The following is a 26,038-nucleotide window of genomic DNA, read 5'->3' on the forward strand; positions in this document are numbered from 1 at the left end:
ATAATACAACCATGTTGCAATTTATAGTAAAAGGACGATCTAAAGGTTTCCATTTGTATTACTAATGATAAATGATAAAAAAAAATTAAAAAAAAAATTTAAAAAAAAAAAAGAAAAAGAAAATTGAAGAAAAGGTAAGCCATCTAATGATCAATAGAGAAGTTGTCCAAAAAATCCACAAAAGTAAAATAGACAAGGAGTGCAAAAAATACACATGCGTTACATATTATGTGCAACTTTTGAATTTGTTATATCTTATATAAATAATACCCTAAAATTGCATATAATATATAAAGGAGGTAGTACAAAATTTTAAAAAGAAAGTAATCGAGATTAAAGTATGAGCTTAAAATGTATGTAAAAAAAAGTGTGAATTGAGACTAGCTCGTACACCAATAATAAAATTTAAGGTTACTAAAATCAAATTCATTAGCTTGTAGCCTTGCATACTAGACAAGAATTTTTCTAATGGAAGGCCGGAAATGAGCGTATCTACAAGCAAAATGTGTGCTAATTTACATTAAATTATCCTACAAGAAAACCTTCTCATAAGTATACAATAACAGCAACAACAGTATCAGAGCCTTATTCCCAATAGAATAGGATACGTCGGCTGCATGAACCAAAGATTTATAATAACAAACGTAAAAGTAGGCCACTCTCATCAATAAAAAAAATGAAATCATTCTCTTTTATATTCTCTCATTCTCTCACTATCTATCACTTTGTATTGGCCTTTAAAATTAAAAAGAAGTACAAGATAAAATTAGCCTCAAACTCATCTTCAAATTCATTATGAGAATGAAATAATGAATTACTTGCAACCAATACCCCCATTCTTACCATTGAAGATAACTTTGGCATTTATACAAGTAGTTGCCAAATTACCAATTGCCCCAAGTGGCTTTTTAAGCTTATGTAACACATCTTTCCCTTCAAAAGAGAGGTTAACATCGGCAACCTCAATACCTTCACAAGGTAATGCTGGACTACATGCAAAAGTCACCAACTCTGTTGTGGCTGAGGTTCCTCTTATGTTCTTGAAGTGCACATCACTAATTTTCACATGAGATGCCTAAAATATATACAAATCATAGATTAATTATGAAGTCTCCAACTTTTAAAAATAAAGTCAACAAATATGTGCTTGTGCTTGTATAGAAAATTAGTGAGCAATTTATAAGAGAGGTTCAGTTCAACTTATTAAGTTGATATCAACTTATTTCATAAATAATCAGATCATATTTTATCGTTTTATTTGTGTTTATTTATCGTTAAATATCTTTAATTTCGTAATCGTAAAAATTAAGAAATTTTCATACTTGAAAAAGATGAAATTTTATCTTACGTGTTATTGTACAAATTAGGTCAAATCTAGAAGTCATATCAGATCAGAAAAATTTAGATCATCATGTGAACTGAACATAGCCTTAATGTATACTATATACCCGTTTGTTATCATTTTTTTGTTTAAAATTTTTTGTTTCTTTGAAACCTTAAAGTAAAAATGTTAAAACCACAAAAAGAAATTTCCAGCCTTTTGTTATCAGATCCGATTTCAAAATTAACATGATTATTATAGGTTTATTTGGTTCATGAGTCTATATAAATTAAATCTTATGACGGGCCAAATCATAAAACCAAAAGCTAAGAACTAACAATGATATTGAATGAGCAGTGTAGTTGTGAGAATTTTCTAAATAAAAGAAAAAACAAAGTATTGGGTGAGTTTGTTTCACCGTAATTCTACCCACCCTAAAGGTTTAAGTACAATATTTTATATGAAATTTTCAAAAACTTATGTGAAATGTCCAAAATCTTTAATTATATCTAAATTTCAAAAATTGAGGTGTTTAAAAACTTATATGAAATGTCTAATAAGTAATAGCTTATATCTGTCATATCGTGAGTTCAGACACACAATACCTTATCAGAAGAAAAAAAATCATGTGTAAATAAAAGCTTCCTTTACCTCAGAGTTTTTCTTGCCATATTGTTGGTCAATGATAATTGGATTCTTTACATGATCCATAATTAAATCTTCATATGTGATTGCAGAAGCTTTATTTGCCTTATTTCCTGGCCAAGTCTTGATTCTTGCACCATTCGTTGTTCCACTTAGAGTGCAATTTTTAACTAGCACCCCTACTACTTCTAACTCGTCATTATACTTTCCAAGGCTTCCCACACTATTATAAATCAAACATGCATTTATATATAAGAATTTAATTAAACATCAATATTTAATTAGCTTTTTATGAAAATTGTTACCCCGTATTATAATTTATAATGTTTTTATACTTAAAATGTACTAATTAAATAATCTTTGATACTATTTTCAACCTCAATGAATCTAATTTTCTCACATAACCAACATTCACCTATAAAATACATAATTAACTTTGAATTTCCAATGTGTCAAATTTAAAGAAATTAAAGGTGGCAAGATGATACAGAAGATTAAACGCTTTTTATAAATTCACATACAAATTTATTTTCATTATTATCACCATAAAACCACTTACCAAAAGGACCGTAGGCCGTAGGGGTATATTGAAGCAGGGCGTTATCAAGATATTTCTTTAATTAATCAATCAACTTAAATAACGTGTAAAGCGCCATCACACAATCATAGACGGACTATTATTAGGTGTATTTGGGAGCTTATTTTCAAAGATGATCTACCTAAATGTCTAGGAGGAAGAAGAAAATCATGGTCTAGGCTAAAATCACAATAACTATTTCAATTTCGAAGTTTTAAATGATTTGTCATATTTTCTAAAATGGTAACAGTCCAGCTTTACTAAAAAAATGTATCAATTCCAAGGATAATGTAGCAGTTAATTGTAACAGGGATTTTTAAGTTTCAAATATTCAATTCAAACACGGCGGAGCTAATATTCTCATAAAAGAAATTCTGTAATTTACCTGATACCATGTCCGGGACCACATGTGACACCCGTGACCGTGATTTGTCTAGATCCATGGCCGATAGAGACACAATCGTCACCGGTGCCAATTAGGCTATCGGCGATAGTAACAAGATCTGAGCTCCCAATATGAATTCCATCAGTGTTAGGGCTATTAAACGGAGCTGCTATTTTCACATTACGAATTGTCACATTGTGGCAGTTGCTAACAAACATATGGAAAAACATGGGATTTACAGATTGAACCCCTTCAATCACACTGTTGTTCACCCTATGGAATTTGATGGACTGCAAAACCCAAATGAATTTTCATCATGTTATGTTACCAAAAATGAGAAAATATGTGTTTATTGGGATCTTTCTATTTAACATAATTGTGGTAAAGTAAATGTATTGAAATATGTAGAAAAGAAAAATAGAGGGAAAATTTTTTTTTTTTTTTTTAAAAAAAAAGGAAAAATTGTCAAGAATAAAACGATCTTTCACCGGTGTTCTTAAAAGTAAAATGACCTTTTGATTATTCCGAAATATAACGACCTTTGACATACATCTTTTTTAAATAAAATAAATAGCCAGTAACCTGGGTTAAACCGGACACGTGTCACATTTTGATTGTTTAGGATTTTTTAATTTAGTTTTTCAATTTTCTTTTGAATTAAAAAAATAAAATAAAATAAACTTAATTTGGGGCTGTTTTTTTTTTAATAATATTACTTTTTTTAAAAAAAATTGTAAAAAAAATAAAATAAATAATAACCAATTACGTAACAACACATGTCACAATTAATAAGCAGGTTATCAACCGGTAACATTCTATTTTGAACAGATGCATATCAAAGGTCGTTTTATTCTTGAATAATCAAAAGGTCGCTTTATTTTTTGAAGACCAGTGCAAGGTGGTTTTATTCTTGACAATTTTTCAAAAAAAAAAAATAAATAAAATAAAAATAAAAAAGTGAAAAACTATTAAAGGTTTTTTATTTGAATGGTATTAAAAAAATTCAGCATAAAATTAAAGCATAACCAACAAAAAAAAAAAAAAAAATAGTAAAGGATTAAATGTTGTAGTTAACCAAACTAGGCTTTAATATTGTACGTGTTATTTCCATATGTCCATAGTAATTGAAACCCATTTCAAACATATGTTTTTCTACGTGAATTTCCATTTCACTCAATACTACTATTAAAGTGATAATAAATGGTAATGAAATTTTAATAAAGACTACATATATATGAAAATGTGCAAGCATTACCATAAACATTTGATGTGAAATTTTCTTTTGAAAAACTTGATCAAAATTCATGATCATTTCCATGATTTACCAAAACCTATCAAACGGATGGTTACCATTAACTTACAGTAGGCAGCGCGGCACAATTGGAGTTCTTAGAGCAATCGTTGCTCTGCCAGTGTTTAGCACCTTGGCCGTCAACGACACCGGTACCGGTTAAGGTCACACCTTCGACATTCTCAAACATGATGACATGAGGCTCAGAGTAGAGACTAATATCAGTGTTAGCCAACACATTACCTTGAATCTCTACTGTAACTTTTGCTTTGCATGGTCCAGCAAATATAACTGGACCTGTCACAAAAATTCCTTTCGGAATTAGTACTCTTGTTGCCCCTGTGCCACCACATGCTGCCTTCCATGCCTGGATAAATGCCTGCATTAACAAGGGTTTAGCTAATTTTACTATTCGAAATAATGATAGTTTCTGAATGTCGGCTTTTTATAATTTATAGTTATTATCATTAAAGATATCGTTGACATTTGACAAGTGTTCATATCAAACAAGCGTTGTAAAAAGAAAAAAAATGAAAATGAAAAAAAAAAAAAAAAAACAGAGAAAGTATGGGTTTAGCTTTTATTGTAACTCCATGTTTAGTTAATTTTTTTCACTGAAATATCTTAATGATATATAGGATTTTTTTTATTTTGATTGCCATTAATGGAATGATTAAGAGTTTTCATGTGGAATAGACATGATATGGGATCAGTGGAACTCAGTAGAGTTGTCAATTCAGGTATTCAAGTTGTAGTTAGGGTTTGAGTCGGGTCAAATCAGGTCTCGAGACAAATCGGGTTCAGGTTATGTCGGGTTAATCTAGTCTCTAGATTAGGTTTAGGTTTGGGTCAGATCAGTTTCGGTTCAAATTATTTCGGGTCGTTCACCCTTTCGGGTGTAGGTCATCGGGTTCGATTTGAGTCAAATTCAGGTCGGCTTCAATTTTATTTTAGGGTTGTGTCGAGTTGGGTTTGGGCAGGTTAATAGCTGGTAAATTTAGGTGGGTTCAGGTTAGGGTTGGGTCAAATAATTATCAGGTCAAATAATCTTATAGTTGGATCATTCTTGGGTTTGGTTCAAGTTCAATTCGAATAAATTTTGGTGTGGTCAAGTTGAACCTATATAATTACGCCTTCCATAATTTGATCAAGCATTATCAAGATTTTATTAATTCTATATGCGGAGTAATAGAGAACAAAGGTAATATAAGCTGAACAAATTGTACCAATATGTTGTTAAGCAAACATATTGGTATATGATCTGAACAAACTGTACAATTCTACAGTTTTATCATTGTAATTTGTAAACAAATTAAACTGAAGATTTATTTTGGCTAAACTTGTTTTGGGTTATTAGGTAATAGTAGGTCGTGTTGATATCTAATTTCATGTTAGTTTTAGGCCCGGTCAATGGTAGTTGGGTTAACAATAATGAGTCAAATAAAGTCTGGTTACGGGTCACCATGGCTCGTGTCAATAACAGGTTGTGTCATGTCGGGTTATAATCATTTTCAAGTTCTAATTGGGTCGGGTACTAGTTCGGGTTTGGATTGTTGTCGGGTCATATTAAATCGGTTGACGATTACTATCAGGTCGGGTACAGGCTCGGGTTCAGGTCATAAAGTATTGGATCAAATCGATTGTCGGTTAACATCAGGTCAAGTTGTACAGGTCACTAGTTTCACCCCATTGTTCGGTTACAACCAGGTTCAGATCATTGCCAACTCAGGTCGGGTTCTCGAGTCGGGTCAGATTTTGACATATCTAAGTGGAAGTAATACATCCTCCGTCTAACTGTAACAGTTTGACTTTAATTTAGCGCTATTCACATATCTTTATTTGACCATTTTTTTTACTAATATATGAAAATAAAAATTGTTTGTATGTACAAAATAATTAAAATTTTATCAGGTTTATCTTAATGTGGGTTTTCTAAATTTATATATTTTATATTGCATTAATAGATAATAATCTATCTATTATATAATACTAAAACATACACTAGGAATGACATGTGTCACTTTCTAGTGCTGTCATTTCCCTCCAAAAAATTATTTTCAATAATAAAATAAAATAAAAATATTCCTACTTCATTTTCTTTCTGTATATATTCTTTTTCATTGACAATATATTATAGACAATAAATGTACTTATAATATCATGTATAAATTTTTAGTATTAATATAAATATTATTTGCTAAAAATGTTATTATAATAATATATTTCAATCAAACGTTTTCATTCAATTTATAGTAGAAATTTCTTAACTTAATTTTCTTACAAAATAACATTAGACATACTAAATACGCAAAAGCTAACGAGCGCCCCCGGATTGTTAGATTAGAGAACCAAATGTGGAAATATTAAAGTAAAATTAACATTAATTACCCCGATCGACGCGTGATTTTGTCATGCATTCCGAACTTAATACTATTTTAACTAATATATTAAATAGTTATCTAACGCCTAGGGGCGCTTGTTAGCAAGATCCAAATAAATATTAATGAATTGAATTTACTATAAAAAGAATAAACTAAAATAAAATTGGGTAATGCTATATGCAGCCCATAAGCATTTAATATACTTCTTTTTACTATTAAATTGGGAATTTATCGACAATTCACGAGTAAATCGATGTAACAAATGTTTATTTACTAGCATAGTGCCCGTGCAATGCACGGTTAATAAATCAAACTATTCATTCCATATGAGGAAAAAAAAAAGATACTCCAATTAGTAATAAGTTGTGGAAAAAGATATACTTGTACAAATATTTTTGAAATTAAATAAACAATAATAACACATTCATAAATATATAAATTATGAAAAATATTTATCATTTTGGAAATATAATCAATTATCCGGAATCAATCAAAGTAAACAAAATACATTTTAAAATCAATGTAATTTATATGATATATTGATTACACATGGAATAATATAGATATAAATAACAATTTATACAATAAAAGATATGGAAAATGTGTGAATTACAAATAAATATTTTTTTAGGAAAGTGAATCACAAGTATATGATTTGATGAATATATATAAAGAATAATTTAAAATAAATAGTTAAAATAAAAAAGAAAAAAAAACGATTTTGGAGGGAAAAAACAGCACCCGAAACCTGATGTCTATTTTAGTATTATGTTATTGATGATTGCCTATTCTTTTCACTTTTAGCTTCTTATATACAACCCTTTGCATAATTAACAAAATGGAGAAGTATTAATAATATTGATAGGTATCTTCCAAAAAAATTTATATTGTTAAGTTAATAGTAAATTGAGTTTTTAGTTTAGACTAGTTAAAGATAATAATAGTCATAATTATGTATTGGGAAACGTGCATTCAGTCAAAGTATGATAAGTAATTTGACATGTAGAGAATATATTAGAAGAACAATTTCGTTTTGATGTTTGGATCCAATTCTATTTAGGGTAGCTTGATTTTTTATTTTATTTTTCAAATCAGAAGAGAGATAGATGATTAGTCATTTATGATTAGTTTATGATAGACATCATATAGTATTAAAAAAAAAAACTTGTAATAATATCATGAGATATGCATCATTCATTATATGTGGCTATTGGTCAACAATTATACCCTAAATTCCATATAAAATTAGCATCCAATAAAATAAAAAAACATATACGACCATTTTGGGTAGTCTTAAGAGGTAGTAATTTTTTGCATTTTTTTAAAGAAATTTTGACAATAATGAAAATGAATTTATGTGCAAATGCTATCCTATGACAATGCTCATTAAAATTTAAGAAGAAAATCAAATGTTTGGAATGAGTTGCATCATCATGAATATTAGCATGATTAAGGTTCGTTGAAAAATTACTATAAATTCATCTTTAATATTGTCATTTATTATCACCCGCCAAACGGACTAGTAGGACTATTGTTCCTAACGGTTCCACGTAAAATACAATACCAAAAGCGATGAAAACTTTACCAAAGAATTGGCAGATTCTCCTTCATCGTCGGTATCATCAGCAGCACCAACTGTAGCACCATGTTTGGTGATATCAAAAACTACTCCAGACAGTGTAGTTGGAGGACCAATTCCAAGGCCACCCTTTAATTTAGGTTTGCCTTCAACGTTGTATATCGACGAAGTTAGGCATAATAGAAGAAATAATATCGTCATGGGTGACCTTGCAACAATTATTCCGAGGGTTTAAAACACTAATAAAAGACCAAAATATTGAAAAACGAAACAATATAGTTTAGAGAATATAGGAGGTTGCTAGATTTTGTTATAATGATCATATTTTCCACTAAAATTAGCACAAATATCGTAATCTATAATTAGTGTTATCTATTCCTGCATTTAATTGTAACCATCATTAATTTAGCATTTTTGTATTGATTTTTCTCTTGGAGAAGGAAAGGAGCTAATCATGTTGTGGTCTATGTGCATTTTTGTGAGGGAACCCATATGTTAAGATATTTTTAAACATTATGACATGCAAATTAAGTTATTTTTTTGTTTGGTATAATAATCAATGGAATCATATTATTTTCCTTCTTTCTATTATTAATATCGATTTAAAGTTTTTGGTGTTGTGTTGCGACCAATTACTAATTTCAATAGATATAGAAATTAAATTAGAATAAAATCTATTGTGTAGAATCTTGTATGTATTTATTTATTTATTTTTTCTGAGAAAGAACTTGTATGTATTCTTGTAAACAAATTATAAGGTGAAGTTTTGGCAAACAATTACAAATTCACTTTTAATGAAAGCCAATACTATATTATTGTTGAAAAAAAAAATTCACTTCTTCATAAAAAAGGTCAATATGAACCATAAATTTATCCAAATCATATCATATCACTAATAAATAAAGCCGTTCTAATAAATAAAGTTGGTCTCGCAGCCAGGCCCCGAGATAGCGACACTTGGCATTCCAGTTTTTTGCCAAGTGTCGCGCCACGTAGGAGATAATATAGGTACTATTGTGACACATATGATGCTAAGTAAGCGCTTTTTGGATAGATATTTTAAAATAAAATTGTTGCATAGAGTTTTATTATCGATAAAATTCTAATATTTCATATATACAAAATTAATTATAACTTATAATAAATATTATAACTCAATTCTATTTCCATCATAAAATTCGTTTTAAAAAGTTCTTTAAAATAAGATCCATTTATAATATATTTAATCACAAACTTTTATACATAGTTGGCCAAACCGTGTCACCAACTATTACAAGATCAGAGTTACTTCGTTAGTGCTATAGGGGTTACTTGGTCAGTGTTATAGTGGTTACTCAATCAATGTTATACATAGGGGTTACTTAATCAGTGTTAGAGGTTACCAAATAGTATTACAAGGGTTACTCGATCAGTTTTATAGGGGTTACTTTGTCCGGCCAGATGGTGTGGTTAGCCGCATACAAAATACATTGTTATTTAATTTATTTTAAAAAAATATTAGAGAATCAGTAAAATAAGTTTTAATCAGTAAAAATAATTTTAGTTTGGTAAAAATACTTTCACTTCAGTGAAAATAATTGAAGTTCAATAAAAATAATTTCAAGTCAATAATAACATAGATATCTATTTACAAACAAAACTATACAAAATACACTCCATATGATATCGTATGTCCAAATATTCTACATTACCATAATGAATTATTTGACCGAATTTAACATTTAAGTAAAAATGTTATCTTAAAATTTTATCAACCATCTAGACATCGTCCGGACACAAAACTAGTTGAATAATAAAGAGGTGGAGGGAAAGTACGTTGGATTGGATGTTATAGTTTTGTGTTTTAATGAAATTTGATCTATACATGAAAGTAATAAAAACAAACCATGCATCAATAGCCATGTATGATATGATTTCTATCTCTTTTATTTATATCTTATTACCTTCTTCCATTGATTAAGGGAAACTTAGGCAACATTTATTAATGGCTTTAAAATCGTTCATCTTTCAACGTCTCACATTAAATTTTAGTGAATTTTAAACATTTTTTTTGAAACAATTAAACATTACTTCATATAATAAGTTAATAACTAGTTTTGTGCCCGGTCAATGCTCGAATTGTTGATAAAATTTTAGGAGAAACTTTTTGTCTTGAATATTTATTAATACGGTCATGTAATCTCTTTTAATAATGCAGGATATTTAGACATAAGATATCCTATCGCTTATTTATAGAATAGTGTACTTTTCGTAACTTTGTTTGTAAATATATATCTATGTTATTATTGACTTGAAATTATTGTTATTGAACTTAAATTATTTTTACTGAACTAAAAGTATTTTTACCAAACCAAAATTTTTTTTACTGGTTAAAACTTATTTTTGTTGATTCTCTATTTTTTTTTTACTAAATTAAATATATTATAAATGGACCTTATTTTAAAGAACTTTTTGAAACGAATTTTATGATGGAAATAAATCGAGTTATATGATATTTATTAAAAGTTATGATTAATTTTGTATATATGAAATATTAGAAGTATAGTGATAATAAAACTCTATACAACATTTTTATCTTAAAAAATCTATCCAAAAATCGCTTACTTAGCATCATATGTGTCACAATAATACCTATTGTCGCCTACGTGGCGCGACACTTGGCGAAAAATTGGAATGCCAAGTGTCGCTGTCTCATGGCCTGGCTGCAAGACGGGCTTTATTTATTAGTGATATGATATTATATTAGTTTTAGTGTTATTGTTGAAATTTAAACCAAGCTAGGTTAATTATTAGTTTTATAATTCTAATTCGAATCTAATTATTTCCTGCTTATTTTTAGGAAGTGAAACCATAGATAGGCTGGCATTTTATTAGTCTTTTGAGTTTTTTTCACCCTCGACACTACTAAAAATCGGTTAAAACGGTCGCAAAATATGAAATATGTGACTGTCTTGAAGGCAATCGCAAAATTGCGACCGTTTTTTAAAGCAGTCGCAGATTTGCGACCGTTTTTTCCCTTTTAAACCGTCACAAGGTTATTTGAACAATTTTAAAATAATTCTAAATTAAAAAAAAAACTTTTGCGACCGCCAAAAACGGTCGTAAATTGCGACCGTTTAAGAAACGGTCGCAATTTGCAACCGTTGAGCCTTTTTTTTAAAAAAAAAACAAATCGGGTATAAAAGGGTCCCCAATTCATCCTAACCCTAATTTTCTCTTAAACCTCACGCCGCTCTCTCCTCTTTCTCATGGCCTCTCTCTCTTCTCTTTCCTCGCTTCTCTTTCTTCTCTTTCCTCTACCTCTACCTCCTCTCTTCTCTTTCTTCTCTCTCCTCTTCCACTATACCGACGTTCGCAACTCTTTCCTCCGCCACCATCTTCACGGCCTCTCCTCCTCCTCCCTCTGTTCTCTTTTTCTTCTTCATTCTTTCTTTTTTCTTGTTCGGATTATGGTTTTTATGGTCAAATTCGACCATAAAAATTCTAGACCTGGAGTTTTCATAGTCGAATTTGACCATATAAACCCAAAGAGGAAGAAATATTGGGAAAGGTATTTTGATTTTTGATTTGTGGGTTTAATTCGTTTTTTGTTCAATTTTTTGGTCGAATTTATGCGGGTTTAGTTTTTTTTCGATTTTATTTATGTGGGTTTTATTTCGTTCGATTTTATTTATATGGGTTTAAATTTTCGTTCGAATTCATATATGTGGGTATAATTTTTGTTCGATTTTATTTATGTGGGTTTAATTTTTTGTTTGTTGTTGTTCTTTTTTCAATTTACATGGGGTTTTTTTTCTTTTTTTGTTCGATTTTTTGGTCGAATTTTGTGGGTTGAATTTTTATCGATTTATTTGTTCGAATTTTTTTTTCATTTTGGGTTTTGTGCTATTTCATTAATTATCAGTTTGATTTTTGTAAATTTTAGATTTGATTTTCATTTTGAATTTGGGTTTGATTTTTGGTAATTTTTTAATTTCGTTTGTTTGATTTTGTGGTTTGTTTTTGCTTTGTAATTTTAGTTTAATTTCTGCTAGGTTTTGATGTTGGTTGTTTTTGGGTTGATTGGATTTGTAGTTTGATTTAGGGTTTTTTTTTTTCTTTTTTTTTTTTTTTTTTTTTGGTTTGATTTGATTTCTGGATTTTGGTTGATATTTGGTTTCGCTTGTTTCCGTCATTTTTTTTTAAAGATTTTTTTTTATTTTTTAAAAACTTTTAGCGACTGTCTTTAGCCGTCGCAAATGAACAAAATTTGCGACCGCTAGTATACCGGTCGCAATTAATAAAATTTGTAATCGTTTTAGTAACGGTCATTGAAAATTAAGAAAACGGACGCAAATTTATTGCGACTGATATGAATTTTTGCGACCAAGTGAATAACGATTAGCATGTTACGACCATTGACGGTCGCAATTATTTTTAGCGACTGTTTTTGCTATTTTCAACGACCGTTTGTGACGGTCACAAAACCTTAATTTTTAGTTGTGTTAAGCAATCAACAACGTATGTTCACAGCTAGCTAGAATTGTTTTCTAGGTCGACTCGAGTCATATCATTACTGTATTTATTATGTGAATTGATTTGTAATTAAACTTGTGATTTATGGTGTAGAGCACAATATGACTCATGAGAAGTCAAGATTTATTATTTATATATGCAAAACTTGATAATTTTTGTGTTATGTTGCTCATTGAGTATATGCAAGTGATCTGATTAAGTCAATTTGTACCTTTAATCAACATGTTTGACCAATCTAAGTTTATGGCGTTCATTATGATTCCCAAATGTTGGTTACATAAAATGTTATTTCCTTTATCTCCATCTCTACTCTCTCAAGGTGATAATTCGATAGGGCCATATTCTCCTTATTTAAAATAAAAAAATAAAAAAAAGAATCTGAATGGCTCTTATGACTTACATGTACGACATAAAAGAGCATTTTTTTTTTTAAATCAAATTATTACGAAGAATATAATGCTACTATGAAGAATAATGTTACTAGCATTGACTGAAGCTTTGAATGATTGTAATTGAGTAATGAAACTGATTGGGCATTGGAATGAGTTTGGAAATGTTTATGAAGAGATTGATTTGAAGGCTTTAGGTTTGAAGGTTGTCAAACCATGTAAAATGATTGGCGAAGGACCCATATTTACAAGATTGAATTGAAATAAATTATTCATATAAAATAAAAATAATTAATAGTGAAAATCTACTCATCAATCAAACCATTTAGAAATTATCTAGAGTAATAATCATTTCACCCATCACCATCACTTTAAAATGAAATTAGAAACAACTTATCTTTTTCATTATTCACAATACCACATGGTGGACATAGTTTGAGAAATACTTGTATACTTCGTTTTTTTTTTTAATTATTAAAATAACCCCCTTCCCCTTCATGTGACTATTCATCTTAGAAAAAAGTAACATAGAATTAATGGTTTGATCGAAGATGTTTTAGTGCTCAGAATTGATCATTTCATCAAAGTTGTGACTTTAAATAGGAATAAAATGAAAAGAGTTAAACTAGTGGTTTTGAGATCCTGCATAGTCTACTGGAGCTTAGTTAGATTTGATGTTTTGAAACTTTGGTTTGATGATAAATGTGGATGTCAATTTATTGTTTAATCTAAAGAAAAGAAATTATCTCAAATTTGGAAAAATCACAATCACAAAGAATAATATAGTGGTCTCGTGAAGGGAAATAGAGTTAACTTAAAAATAAAAAAAAATATAGAAATTGGAATTTGGTAGAATCTCCGGCAACAGAAAATATTCATGTCATTTACAGCATCCAACCCCTAAAATTCATGATGTTCATTGCTCCATTTAAAATTTGTGCGATTAAGTGCACCCAAGCAATGGTTTATGTTATTATAGAAAATAAATGTGTCTCTTCATCTTAAAATAATAACATTCAATAAAAATAATTTTGGGTCAGTAAAAATAATTTTAGTTTAGTAAAAATAATTTCATCAGTTCAGTAAAAATAAGTTTAATTCAGTAAAAATCAGTAACAGTAAAGAAGAACTACAATAGAGATCCACTAAAGATAATTTCAGTTCAGTTAAATAATTTTAGTTCAATAAAATTAACTTAGTTTAGTAAAAATAATTTAAGTTCATCAAAAATAATTTCAATTAATCAACAAAAATAAGGTGAAGTAAAATACGATGAAGTGAACAGGACCTTGTTTACCATTGGTAAAATAGTTGTTGTTTCATTAGAGAAATTACCATTAGATGAGTATATAATTTCATCTATTTTATCTTAATCTGCTACTCATGATTTAATGATAACTTAATAACTCATAATATTTGTAAAATATTAAAATTTCATCATCGTTCCCGAAAATCGTTAGTAGTTTGGGATACTCCAAAATACTATATACATTAAACTAATAGTAACTAGATTAGTGTCCGTGCCATGCACGGTAGTAATAATCTTTTTTCCATAATTAATTGTGATATAATATAAAAATGAGGCAAATAATGTGGAATAAACAAATGCAATGCATATAGAAAAATAAAATAATAAAGCAAAAATTATAAAAACTACAATTGAGAAAAAAATATATTTTTTTGATTAGTTGTGTTGAAAATATTTTAAAGTAGTATACATTATATTACATTAATGATGAATATTATTCCCAATAAAGCTATACATTATAGTGACTATATGACTAAAAACTTATTTATAAAATGTCTTTTAATAAACATGAAAATATTAATCAAACAATGGAAATATTTTAGGTAAATGTGTATGAAAGACTATAATTAAGAACACGAAATAAAAAGAAATACATTTAATGTAAAGATAATATATAAGATTTGGAATAATATTATTATAGTTGTATTATACAAATATTTCAAAAATAAAAGATTATTTGCTAAAGGAGAGGAGAGTTTTGAAGGGAAAAAACAGCACCAGGAAATGACACGTGCCATTCCTGGTATCTATTTTAGTATTATGTTAATGAATGTTAAAAAAAAAAATGAGAGCATTCCCTCCAACTGGTTTTGATGTTCATAATTTAATCGTGCATGTATCAGTGAACATTGTTAAAATCTCTAATTGCACATAACCAAAAACTACAAAAATAGTAATTATTCTTAAAAACCCTCCATTTAATCATTAACAAGTATATCGATGAAATGATTTTGGGTAAATTCAAGTTTCTCTCTGAAATAAATCTATGAATATATCTCTTCTCAAACCTAATTATTTTCTTTTATTTTTAAAATGATAAAAATAAAAAAATAAAGTGGTACAGAAATCAATACATAAAATTATAAGAGGAGATAAATTGGAATTGTTAATCTCATTAACTTAGGCTCCCTCAAACAATTATAAGCATTCTAAAATTACTCTTATTGTTCCAACAACATAAGTCTGTAACCAACTAAATTAATTGTCATCCGAATTGATCCACAATTAGCCAGTCATAATCGCACCCGGAAATTTAAACACGCAGACGACAGTTAGCAAGTAAAGAGCTGATGGTATTTTCCCAAAGTTATCCTTTATTGTACCACTTGTTCCTCTCTTATTCCGCCATCTTTTACTTTCTTTATTTTCTCTCTCCTCCTTATTCTCCCCTTTATTTATCCTCTCTAATTCGGATCATTATTACCATTACAATAATATTTTTCATCTCTTTCAAAAACAGTTTTTTCCAGATTCTGCTAAATTCAGTCAGATCAAATTCAAATGGCGCCTAAGCTAACCAAAATTCCTAGCATGCGTGAGAGAGTTCAAGATACTCTCTCTGTTCATCGTAACGAACTTGTTTCTCTTCTCTCAAGGTTCGATTTTTTTTAAACGGTTTTGATATATGCACCTTTTATTCAATCTATAAGCATTTAATATACCCGTGTTTTTAAAAATGGTACATATTTGTAAAAGAACGGGTGACAAAATCACGTCTCAGTCGATATTATTATACTTTGTATGTTTAGTTGATCGTACTAATAATGATTGATGTATTAAATTTTAGATTCTTATGGAATATATTTGTACTAAGTATATATATTGATTTATTTAATTTTTTTTCGTTGCTATTGATTTTGGGTGGTGAATGATTGAATAATATAGGTATGTGGCACAAGGAAAATGTTTGTTACAACCCCATCATTTGATTGATGCAATGGAACAAATAATTGGTGAAGATAAAGGAAAGCAAATTCTTAGAGATGGTCCTTTTAGCGAAGTTCTTAGGTCTGCCCAGGTGATTTTTCTTCATTTGTTTGAATCTTTTTCGATTCGATTTTGATTGTACTCTGTTTTCGTTTTGGTATAAATATGTTCTGTAATCACCCATTTGGTCGTTCTTGTATACTCCCTCCGTCCCAAATTAATCGACATGTCAGTATGTCCACTTGTCACCCACTCGTCCTACCTCATTATAAGGAATTCACAATGTTTGTAGTGATTCGTAATTTTGTATGATAGTTTTACACGGATCCTATCCATTTTAGTGGCGGTGTATTTGGAAATTTAACCATAATTTTTTGTTCTTGAATGTTCGAGTGAATGTGACAATTTTGTCAGGACATCCTGAGTATGACGATTATTTGTGGACGGTAGGAGTACTTAACTACGTATATCGCTTATTGAAAATAGTTGTGGCAAATGATGATTCTGGATCCTTAGTACTTGAAGTAAGACATTTAATAAGAGACAAACTTGGGTTTTGTATGATAGTGTGTCACCACCGCTTTAAGATGAACTTTTTTTACAGTAATAATTGAAGGGACCGATAGAATGTCCTCAAATTATTTACGTGTCTTTGGGCGCATGATTAGGGATTTTGTCGATATTGTTACGGAATAACGGAGAACATTATGCAAAATCAGTAGTCAAAAGCCCAAAGCTGCCTGATATGGTACGATCTAGCCCTTGTTGTCACACTTATCCTATTAAAAAGGTGGGGGACATCAAACTTATGTGTTGAATGAGACGACGTAAGTACCTTTATCGGTTTATCTCTTGGAATGTTTTGGTTCTACTTGCCAAGGGGTCCAAATTGATGTGGATATTGTTGCTTGTTTTAACAAAATACGGAGTAGTTGAAACTCAATAGTCATTGGCAAATTTGAGTAATGTTTGCTTGTAATCGATCATAGTGATGCAAATCTTTCTATTTGGGGTATTTGGAATTTCTAACCTTTTGTTTGACTTGAGCACTTTACAGTTTTTGGGAATGAACTTTGGCCACTGATTTTTCTGGTTATGTGGTAGTAGTGGCACAGACTTTATCAAAGAGGCAAAGATACTTTGACAAACTGCTTTTAAGATCATGTGTAACAATTGTATCACTAATTTGTAATTGCAGTAATTTTTAACAAATTATCGGTAAAATTTATTAAAAGATGACCATGAAAGTCAAACAAGAAGTTTATTTTGTGACAGATGAAGTATTAACTAGACCTCCAAAATGGCAAATTGATTTGTACAATGCGCTTATTCAGTCTATTTAACTATTCTATTTGTTATATTTATCCAAAACACTACTTTCCAAACAGATGTTAACAACTGCATAGATTATAAACAAGGAAATGTCCTCTTTAATACTTTAGCTATTTGCTTATGGCTGTGTGATGTTTGGTTTTTAGGATGCTTTTGTTGTATTTTGGATTTATTGTTTTCTCAAACTATGGATGTTAATGATTGGAGGTGGTGATTTGGAGGTTGAAGAGACGTTAATTGAATACTCCAATATATATTTATGTGAAGCCTATAACAATTGTTATATTTAACCGCGAACAAGGGAAGGTTTCTTTTTGATCCACAATTAGTGTAATGATGACTCGTGGAACTTTTGACAGTGATCTCTGATTATTTAGCCTATTATATTTGGTCAATCTTTAATGTGTTTGACTTTGTTTTATGGTAGGAAGCAATAGTTGTTCCTCCCTTTGTTGCTATAGCACTCCGTCCAAGACCTGGAGTTTGGGAATATGTTCGTGTTAATGTCTATGAACTTAACGTGGAGCAGTTAACTGTATCTGAGTATCTCCATTTCAAGGAAGAACTTGAGGATAGAAAGTGAGTATAAGATCTTAAAATTTGATGAATCTGATAGCAAAATTCATGTCCTGATATTCATATACGTTTAATGTGTGATAGGGCTGATGACCACTATACGCTTGAGCTTGATTTTGAGCCTTTCAATGAGTCGGTTCCACGTCCAACACGTTCTTCATCAATTGGTAATGGTGTTCAGTTCCTCAACAGACACCTATCATCCATTATGTTTCGCAATAAAGACTGCTTGGAGCCGTTACTTAATTTCCTTCGAGTTCACAAACACAAAGGAGTTGTAAGTTACACTGTTACTGTCCACTACTTTGAGAATGTTAATGTTTACAACATGAATATTACTCCCTCTATCCGGAAATACTAGTCAGAATATATATATCTGGAAAATTAAACAGATATTCTTAAATAATAATGGTTTGTGGATGATTTTTCCGAAATACTTTACTGATTAAGTAGCGGGGATGTGCCAATAATCCTACTATTAAGAAATAATTCATCTAGTATAATTATGTCATACCCCTAATTATGAAGGGTCAGAGTAAAGTGACCATTAGTTCCGGATGAAGGGAATAATAATACCAGCCGCTGCTTGTATGATTGGCTTGGTCTTGGGATGCTGTAGGTAACTTGCAAGTGATTGTGCAGGTCATGATGTTAAATGATCGGATACAAACTATTTCTCGTCTTCAGTCTGCATTGTCTAAAGCTGAGGATCATCTAACCAAGCTTCCACCAGATACACCTTACTCTGAGTTTGAATTTGAGTATGAAATATTTTGTTGCATGCAGAGGCCTTCTAATTAGCATGTCTTCTTTTATACTTTTGTCTTTAACTGAGTTCAACTCTTCCCACAAATAAAGAGTTGGTTGCTTGATTTGAGATTTGAGTTTATAATTCCACTGTTACCATGTGCATGCAGACTCCAAGGTATGGGATTTGAGAGAGGTTGGGGAGACACTGCAGAAAGAGTTTTAGAGATGATGCATTTACTACTAGACATCCTTCAGGCTCCTGATCCCTCCACATTAGAGACATTTCTTGGAAGAGTTCCCATGGTGTTCAATGTGGTTATTCTGTCTGTACATGGATACTTTGGCCAGGCACATGTACTGGGCTTGCCTGACACTGGTGGGCAGGTATGAGGCTAATTTTCTTGCTTTATGATGGGAGATTTATATTTTATGCACATTCGTTTCCTGGTCCAAGGTTTGCCCTTAAAGTTTGAACTGATAGGTATTGTTCAGAGGTTGGGAGTTTCAGAACACTATGTCCTCTTGATTAGATAGACTCTGTAAGAATGTATATGAACTACAAAGGCTCAGAGGTGCACTGACTCACTGAGGTGTTACCGTGATAGAGATCCTTGCGCGGCTCGTAGCGCTTCGGTGCACCTCATGAAGTGAGTCACACTTTATGGGTGAAAAAAAAACTGGCTAGGTGTTCCTTGGCTGCACCTTTTTTAATTCAACTCGCCTAGGCAAATGCGTTTGACCTCTATCGCCTTGCACCTCAGCAAGTCGCGCCTTTTTTAATTTTTGATACACTGCTTTGTAATATGTGCAAATGTGCTAACCTGTCTGTTATTTTCCTCGAGTTATAGATTGTTTATATTCTTGATCAAGTGCGAGCATTGGAACATGAAATGCTCCAACGAATAAAGAAGCAAGGACTGGATGTGACTCCAAGAATTCTTATTGTAAGACTAGTTCTCTAATCCTAGAGCTTGGGCTTATACTTTATGTGTGTGTGTGGGAGGGGGGGGGGGTCAACAAAGTGGTGGCTGTAGTTAATAAAATTGATGTTCATCTATTTCTAGGTGACTCGGTTGATTCCTGATGCTAAAGGGACCACATGCAACCAGCGTTTGGAAAAAGTCAGTGGAACGGAGTACGCCAGTATCTTGAGGGTTCCTTTCAGATCAGATAAAGGAATCCTTCATAAATGGATATCTAGATTTGATGTCTGGCCTTATCTAGAAAATTTTACTGAGGTAAATCCTTACTGTCAGTAAAATGACTTATAAATCTGCATATGATGTCTCATTCATGTTTGGGAGATCTGCCTGCTGCGTAAAAGTTTAAATCAGGTGTATGTGTGCTACATTCCATGTTAATGTTTAAATTTCTTATTTTTGATCTAAACCTAGTGAAGAATAATAATTTTGCCCCCCTCCTGTTGTGTCTATCTATGTTGGATGGCCTCTACTTCTCACAAGACTGGCTTCTCTTAACTTGCCTGCATTACGTAGAGAATATAAAGGAATTGATGGTTGGGGTTGTATAATCCTGTCTGTGTTAGATATGATATAATGGCATCCTATTGATTATTGAAATTAAACGTAGATGAACAAATAAGATATGCAATATGTGGTTACTGTTTCACGAATATCATTGCAATGAATTAGATTGGGATACATCATTGTGGCAGAATGACATGCTCACTTACCTAACTTTTTGCCTCCTGGCTACTTAATGTGTAAATATTTTTCTTGCCAAGTCTTCAATGGGTTGGATGTGGTGGGGGTTGGAGTTTGGAAGATGGTATATGTGCTCCATCAGAAAACTTAGGTTTGTAAGGTGTTTCCTTTGCTAGAATTTAGGTTGCATGAAATATGTGTGCAAATTTATTATACCTTTAAAATAAGGAAATCTCTCAACATTATAGGAAATGAAGCTTTAATTTTTGTTTGAACAATTGATTTTGCCTCTCCAAACCTTTGCAAATGTCTAGTTTTACTTTGTTAGAATGATAGTGCAGTTCTGATTCCTGACATTCCACAAAGTACTGATTTAGTGAATGCATGGTTTTGATTCATTGTCAATGTTAAATGCACTTAGGTGCAGCTATATTTGTTTAACTTTGTGTGTTGCTGCCTTGTTGTGTATCCGTAGTCTTTTTTGTTTAAAGTACTCACTGATTATGTGTGTCGATTTAAGTGACTAGTCAAACTGTCAAATGCCAAAGTTATTACAGTTGAACTTAATTTTTAATGTCGTGTTGGAGTTGCAGTAATGTTGGGACATACATTATTCTGCCAATTACTATGCTATTCATTTTTTGCACCATATGCCAGTAGACACTTTTGAATGGCATAAGCCCATCAAAATATGACTTAATAGTTTCAGACTGTGGTAGTCTCTCAGATGATCCCCAGCATGTCTTGATGCTAACCTCATATATTTCCGTTAATGAACCTTTGGAAATTGTAAATAATATCCACACTCTATACAGCTCTGAGGAAGTCCCTTGTGATACATTATATAAACCAATTCTGGGCTTCAACTATCAGCTTAAGCTTTTGGTTGAGATGATCCTCTAACACCTTTGACTCCCTTCACCATACCAGATGTAACTTATGCTAGCCTTCCACTGGTTCATTTGTCCATTTATAACATATCTATTTAGTGATTCAAATTTCTCCATGAAATTCTATATGCTAGCCTTCCATTGGTCCGTTGATATGTGGTTCTACACTTCTACATGATGAATCCTTGATCTCCATTGTGGTGTGATGAGATGTAGTTTAAGGTTTTCAAAATTCCCATAGCTCTGTCCAGTCTATAGCTGTAATGTTTGAAAGGAACCAAAGAATTTTCATTAATGGAATTATCCAACTTAAATATTATAGACAAGAATATGAACATGGCCCATTTCTTTTGTCAGGGTATACCTGCCAAATTAGAGTATTTTGTGTGTGTGTGTGTGTGTGTGTGTGTGTGCGCGCGCGCGCACATGCTTATTGCTGTTGAGTTCATATGCTATTCACAAACATATATAAGCTATGAGTTATGTGTTTTCAGGATGCAGCTGGAGAAATTATTGGCGAGTTACAGGGTCGTCCAGATTTGATAATTGGAAACTACAGTGATGGGAATATTGTTGCTTCTTTATTGTCCTACAAGATGGGTGTCACCCAGGTCTAGCCTTATATTTTAGTTTTTGCTTTATTTTTTAGGAATTTTTTTTTTCTTCATTTCCTCTTCATATTCATCTCTCTATTTTATGTATTTTCAGTGTAATATAGCCCATGCATTGGAGAAGACCAAATATCCAGATTCTGATATTTATTGGAAAAATTTTGAAGAGAAATACCATTTCTCTTGCCAGTTCACAGCTGACTTAATGGCAATGAATCATGCTGATTTTATCATTACAAGCACGTACCAAGAGATAGCTGGAACGTAAGTACAAAACTGTCACTTTTTAACAGTCCCATGCAATAACATCAGATCATTGACTTGTTTGATTACTGTGAAATATAAATCAAAAACATTCATAACTTGTACCCGATCATGTGGTCATTTGTATTTGAGTGTAGTAAATGCATCTTATGTGTGGTTTAGTGGAAAAATGTTCGAACTTTACATCAAGCCTGATCAACTATTGTCTGTTGATTAAACTGAATTCAAGAGGCTAGTCTTACCTTGTGGCAACTTTCTTGCACTACTGTGTTCTGACATCTATTATAAGTATTATATGTTAATAAGGCTGTAGTGTGGTGAAATCTTATAAGCTGTTTGTTGTCTCAGAGAGAGTTTTGAGTAAATTCTTCTCTCTAAAATTTGATATATCAACCTCTGAGTGACTCTGAATTCTTAAATAAATGAATCACATTCTTATTTTAGGATGCACCAGAGAAATCTTTAGATTATTATTTCCTGTCATTCAGCTAGTCACCCTACCATAAAGGAGTTTTTGTTGCAGTTATGCCGACTTGCTGAGATCTTAGGTACATTAGGTTGCAAATTCTAATGCCCTTTTGTCCTCTATTAAAATAAATTTATTGATCAAGTTTTTCCGGTAAAAAAAGACTTGAGATGTTTTTTTAACTTGTTGATATTACTGTTTTGTATGTTTATTTCTATTTAAGAGTTGAAGAATGAAGATTACTAGTACAGATCTATTTATAGACTAAATCCTGTTGCAGGTTCTAAATGTGCTTCCAACTTTTACCTGTACTCTTAAGTTTACTTAATGAATAATTACCTAAATAACAACTTTTTTTTTGCAGGAAAAATACTGTCGGCCAATATGAGAGCCACAAGGCCTTCACTTTGCCTGGGTTGTATCGGGTGGTTCATGGGATTGATGTCTTTGACCCCAAGTTTAATATTGTCTCACCAGGGGCCGACATGACTATCTATTTCCCATTCTCAGAGAAGGAGAACCGGCTAACTGCACTTCATAGCTTCATAGAGGATCTCTTATTTAATCCTGAACAGAACGATGAACATATGTAAGCTCCTGCTCTTTTTTATTTACATCGATCACATGAAACCCATATCATGCAACTAGCATTTGAAATGTTTATGGACGTTGTTCATCTCTTGGCAAATAAGGGACAGATTTTTTTTCTTTTTCTTTTTTTTTCTCTTGTTATAGTACTGCAATACGACAATTTAACATTTGCTATGTCTAGTTTGTTGAACTGAATTTGTTGCCTCAGAGAGAAATGTATTTGGACCTGTGGTTATAGTAAAAGTAAACCATAAGGAAAATCTAAAATTATAATAATAGACTTAATGGCAGCTTTATGTCTTTCAGCTTGACATGCAAATTGTGTGTATTGCTTATCTACCATTTTTCATCATTGCAGTGGTATTCTTGATGATACCTCAAAGCCTATGATATTTTCCATGGCGAGGCTAGACCGTGTGAAGAACATAACAGGACTGGTAGAGTGCTACGCAAAGAATGCTAAACTCAGGGAACTTGCAAACTTGGTTGTGGTTGCTGGCTACAATGATGTAAAAAAGTCGAATGACAGGGAAGAGATTGCTGAAATTGAAAAAATGCACAATCTTATCAAGGAGTACAAATTGAATGGCCAGTTCCGTTGGATAGCTTCTCAAACTAATAGAGTAAGAAATGGTGAACTTTATCGCTACATCTGTGACAAAGGAGGTATTTTTGTGCAGGTATGCTCTACATTTTATCTGTGTTGCTTTTTTTTTTTTCCTATATTCTGTCAAATAAAGTAAAGCATGTGTTCATATGACACGCCGATATAATCTATATGTTGGTTATATAGGCAAGATGAAGTACTAGATTACAAAAATTGGAACTCCCATTAAAATTACTTTGACAAACTTCACCAATCAAAGTCATAACATAAATTCTTGTCACCAAAACTCATAGAATGCTTTATTTATGACTTGCAGCCTGCATTTTATGAAGCATTTGGGCTTACAGTTGTTGAAGCAATGACTTGTGGTCTACCAACATTTGCTACATGCCATGGTGGTCCTTCTGAGATTATAGAAGATGGTGTATCAGGGTTTCATATTGATCCATATCATCCTGATCTGGCCGCGCAGAAGATGGCTGAATTTTTTGTAAAATGCAGTGAGGATCCTAGCTACTGGAATAAAATATCTGATGCTGGGTTGCAAAGGATCAAAGAAAGGTTAGCATCAAGCCGTCAATAATATTTAAAAGCACGCGTAGAGGCAGGTTGCTAACTTGGTTTGTGTTTTAAATTGCAGGTATACCTGGCAAAAGTATTCTGAAAGGTTAATGACCCTAGCAGGGGTATATGGATTTTGGAAATATGTCTCCAAACTGGAGAGAAGAGAGACTCGACGTTATCTTGAGATGTTCTACATTTTGAAGTTCCGTGATCTGGTCAGTTCATTCTTCTCTGTCCACTTCTTTGTAGCTTCTGTCCCATTTTTATCTCCTTCAGGTTTGTACTGTATGTGCCTTTCGAACTTATAATGAGAGGAATTTTTTACCTTCAATATTTCTTGAAAAGCAAGTTAAATAATCACTCACCAGAGAGTAGTAAATGTGATAATTCAGGATGTAGGCTATATTTCAGCATGTTTCAACTCACACCGCGCACGTGGAACTATTGAACCGAGTGTAGCATTCTTTTGAAATACTTGTATTATATATTAGGAGAGAACTATTATAAACTGGTGTATCATGCATACCCTATGAAAATAATTAGTGTAGTAGTTAAATTTTGACTGTAACTGAACATATGCTTGTTATTCCAGGCTAAGTCTGTTCCCCTGGCAGTAGATGACGAGCCTTCTTCCACAGAAGCAGTTGCAACATTTCGTGGACCTTGAAAGCTGTTGCTTACTCTGATGTATAATTATGTTTACATCCTCAGGGAACGAATAAGTGTTGCCTATACTAGGTTTCACCTGTAAGTAACGTATGTTTTTTTATGCAAATAAAGAGTTCATCAACAATGTAATTTTGTTGTTGATTTGTGTTCTCGTGGAAATCAGGATCACTTTATTCATTTTTAGCCTGCATGACGCAGAATGTATCATTATGATAACATGTTTAAGTGTTTGAAGTATCAGTGTATTGTAAATAAACGAATTTGAATGTGAGTATCCAGCGCTCATTAAAGAGTGGGATACGAAATCGTTGTAAATATTGTAATTTTAAAGTGCCAATGAGCATAGTTTGATCCTAAATAGAAATCGTTGTTGTCCTTGATAGATATGTAAGGACTCTAAGGAGTGCAACTGTTGTTGCTACTATAAAAGGGCTCTTCAAGTGAATTGAATCTCCAAGGAGAGAGCCAACTCAACTCTACCCCAACATGAGGATTTATACTCCGTATTTCTTTAAATAGGAAATGTAACAATTATTTTATGAAGGGTTAAAAGAGACAAATGTTGTGACTCTTGTGAGTATTTGAAACTAATGAAGTAAAATAATCCAGAACAAAGGAAATACGATGCATAGTAGTCCCCCTTCCCTTTTCTATAGACCCATGTTTACTTTTTGAGGGAAGGCAAAAGTGAAGCATGCATGAGTTGGTAAAAAAAAAAACATTTTTAATACTTTAA

General features: G+C 31.5%; 2 protein-coding genes across 2 annotated transcripts; one reads left to right on the forward strand and one right to left on the reverse strand.

The window, feature by feature from the left end:
* Positions 1 to 360: 360 nt before the first annotated feature.
* Positions 361 to 8,396, reverse strand: LOC110689932 (exopolygalacturonase clone GBGE184-like). The gene is made up of 5 exons (XM_021866757.1): positions 8,186 to 8,396; positions 4,290 to 4,598; positions 2,929 to 3,218; positions 1,973 to 2,189; positions 361 to 1,075 (listed from the first exon to the last, which is right to left on the reverse strand). Exons 1-5 carry the CDS (start codon positions 8,378 to 8,380, stop codon positions 815 to 817), a joined length of 1,272 nt encoding a protein of 423 aa, XP_021722449.1. The 5' UTR covers positions 8,381 to 8,396; the 3' UTR covers positions 361 to 814.
* A 7,315-nt stretch (positions 8,397 to 15,711) lies between these two features.
* Positions 15,712 to 25,686, forward strand: LOC110689796 (sucrose synthase-like). The gene is made up of 15 exons (XM_021866602.1): positions 15,712 to 15,987; positions 16,277 to 16,409; positions 18,078 to 18,229; positions 18,311 to 18,503; positions 18,869 to 18,987; positions 19,144 to 19,360; positions 19,825 to 19,920; positions 20,041 to 20,214; positions 22,025 to 22,141; positions 22,239 to 22,405; positions 23,236 to 23,460; positions 23,821 to 24,142; positions 24,386 to 24,630; positions 24,710 to 24,848; positions 25,226 to 25,686. Exons 1-15 carry the CDS (start codon positions 15,893 to 15,895, stop codon positions 25,298 to 25,300), a joined length of 2,469 nt encoding a protein of 822 aa, XP_021722294.1. The 5' UTR covers positions 15,712 to 15,892; the 3' UTR covers positions 25,301 to 25,686.
* Positions 25,687 to 26,038: the final 352 nt, after the last annotated feature.

Source organism: Chenopodium quinoa, unplaced genomic scaffold (assembly GCF_001683475.1).
Source record: "Chenopodium quinoa cultivar QQ74 unplaced genomic scaffold, ASM168347v1, whole genome shotgun sequence".
In the NCBI taxonomy this organism is placed as follows: Eukaryota; Viridiplantae; Streptophyta; class Magnoliopsida; order Caryophyllales; family Amaranthaceae; genus Chenopodium; species Chenopodium quinoa.

Coding starts and splice junctions, on each gene's coding strand:
- LOC110689932 (XM_021866757.1), bottom strand. CDS start 8,380: ATGACGATATTATTTCTTCTATTATGCCTAACTTCGTCGATATACAAC. Junction 3,219..4,289: donor ATTGTGCCGCGCTGCCTACT/GTAAGTTAATGG, acceptor TGGGTTTTGCAG/TCCATCAAATTCCATAGGGT. Junction 1,076..1,972: donor ATGGCAAGAAAAACTCTGAG/GTAAAGGAAGCT, acceptor TATATATTTTAG/GCATCTCATGTGAAAATTAG.
- LOC110689796 (XM_021866602.1), top strand. CDS start 15,893: ATGGCGCCTAAGCTAACCAAAATTCCTAGCATGCGTGAGAGAGTTCAA. Junction 18,988..19,143: donor TACTCTGAGTTTGAATTTGA/GTATGAAATATT, acceptor ATGTGCATGCAG/ACTCCAAGGTATGGGATTTG. Junction 23,461..23,820: donor GAACAGAACGATGAACATAT/GTAAGCTCCTGC, acceptor TCATCATTGCAG/TGGTATTCTTGATGATACCT.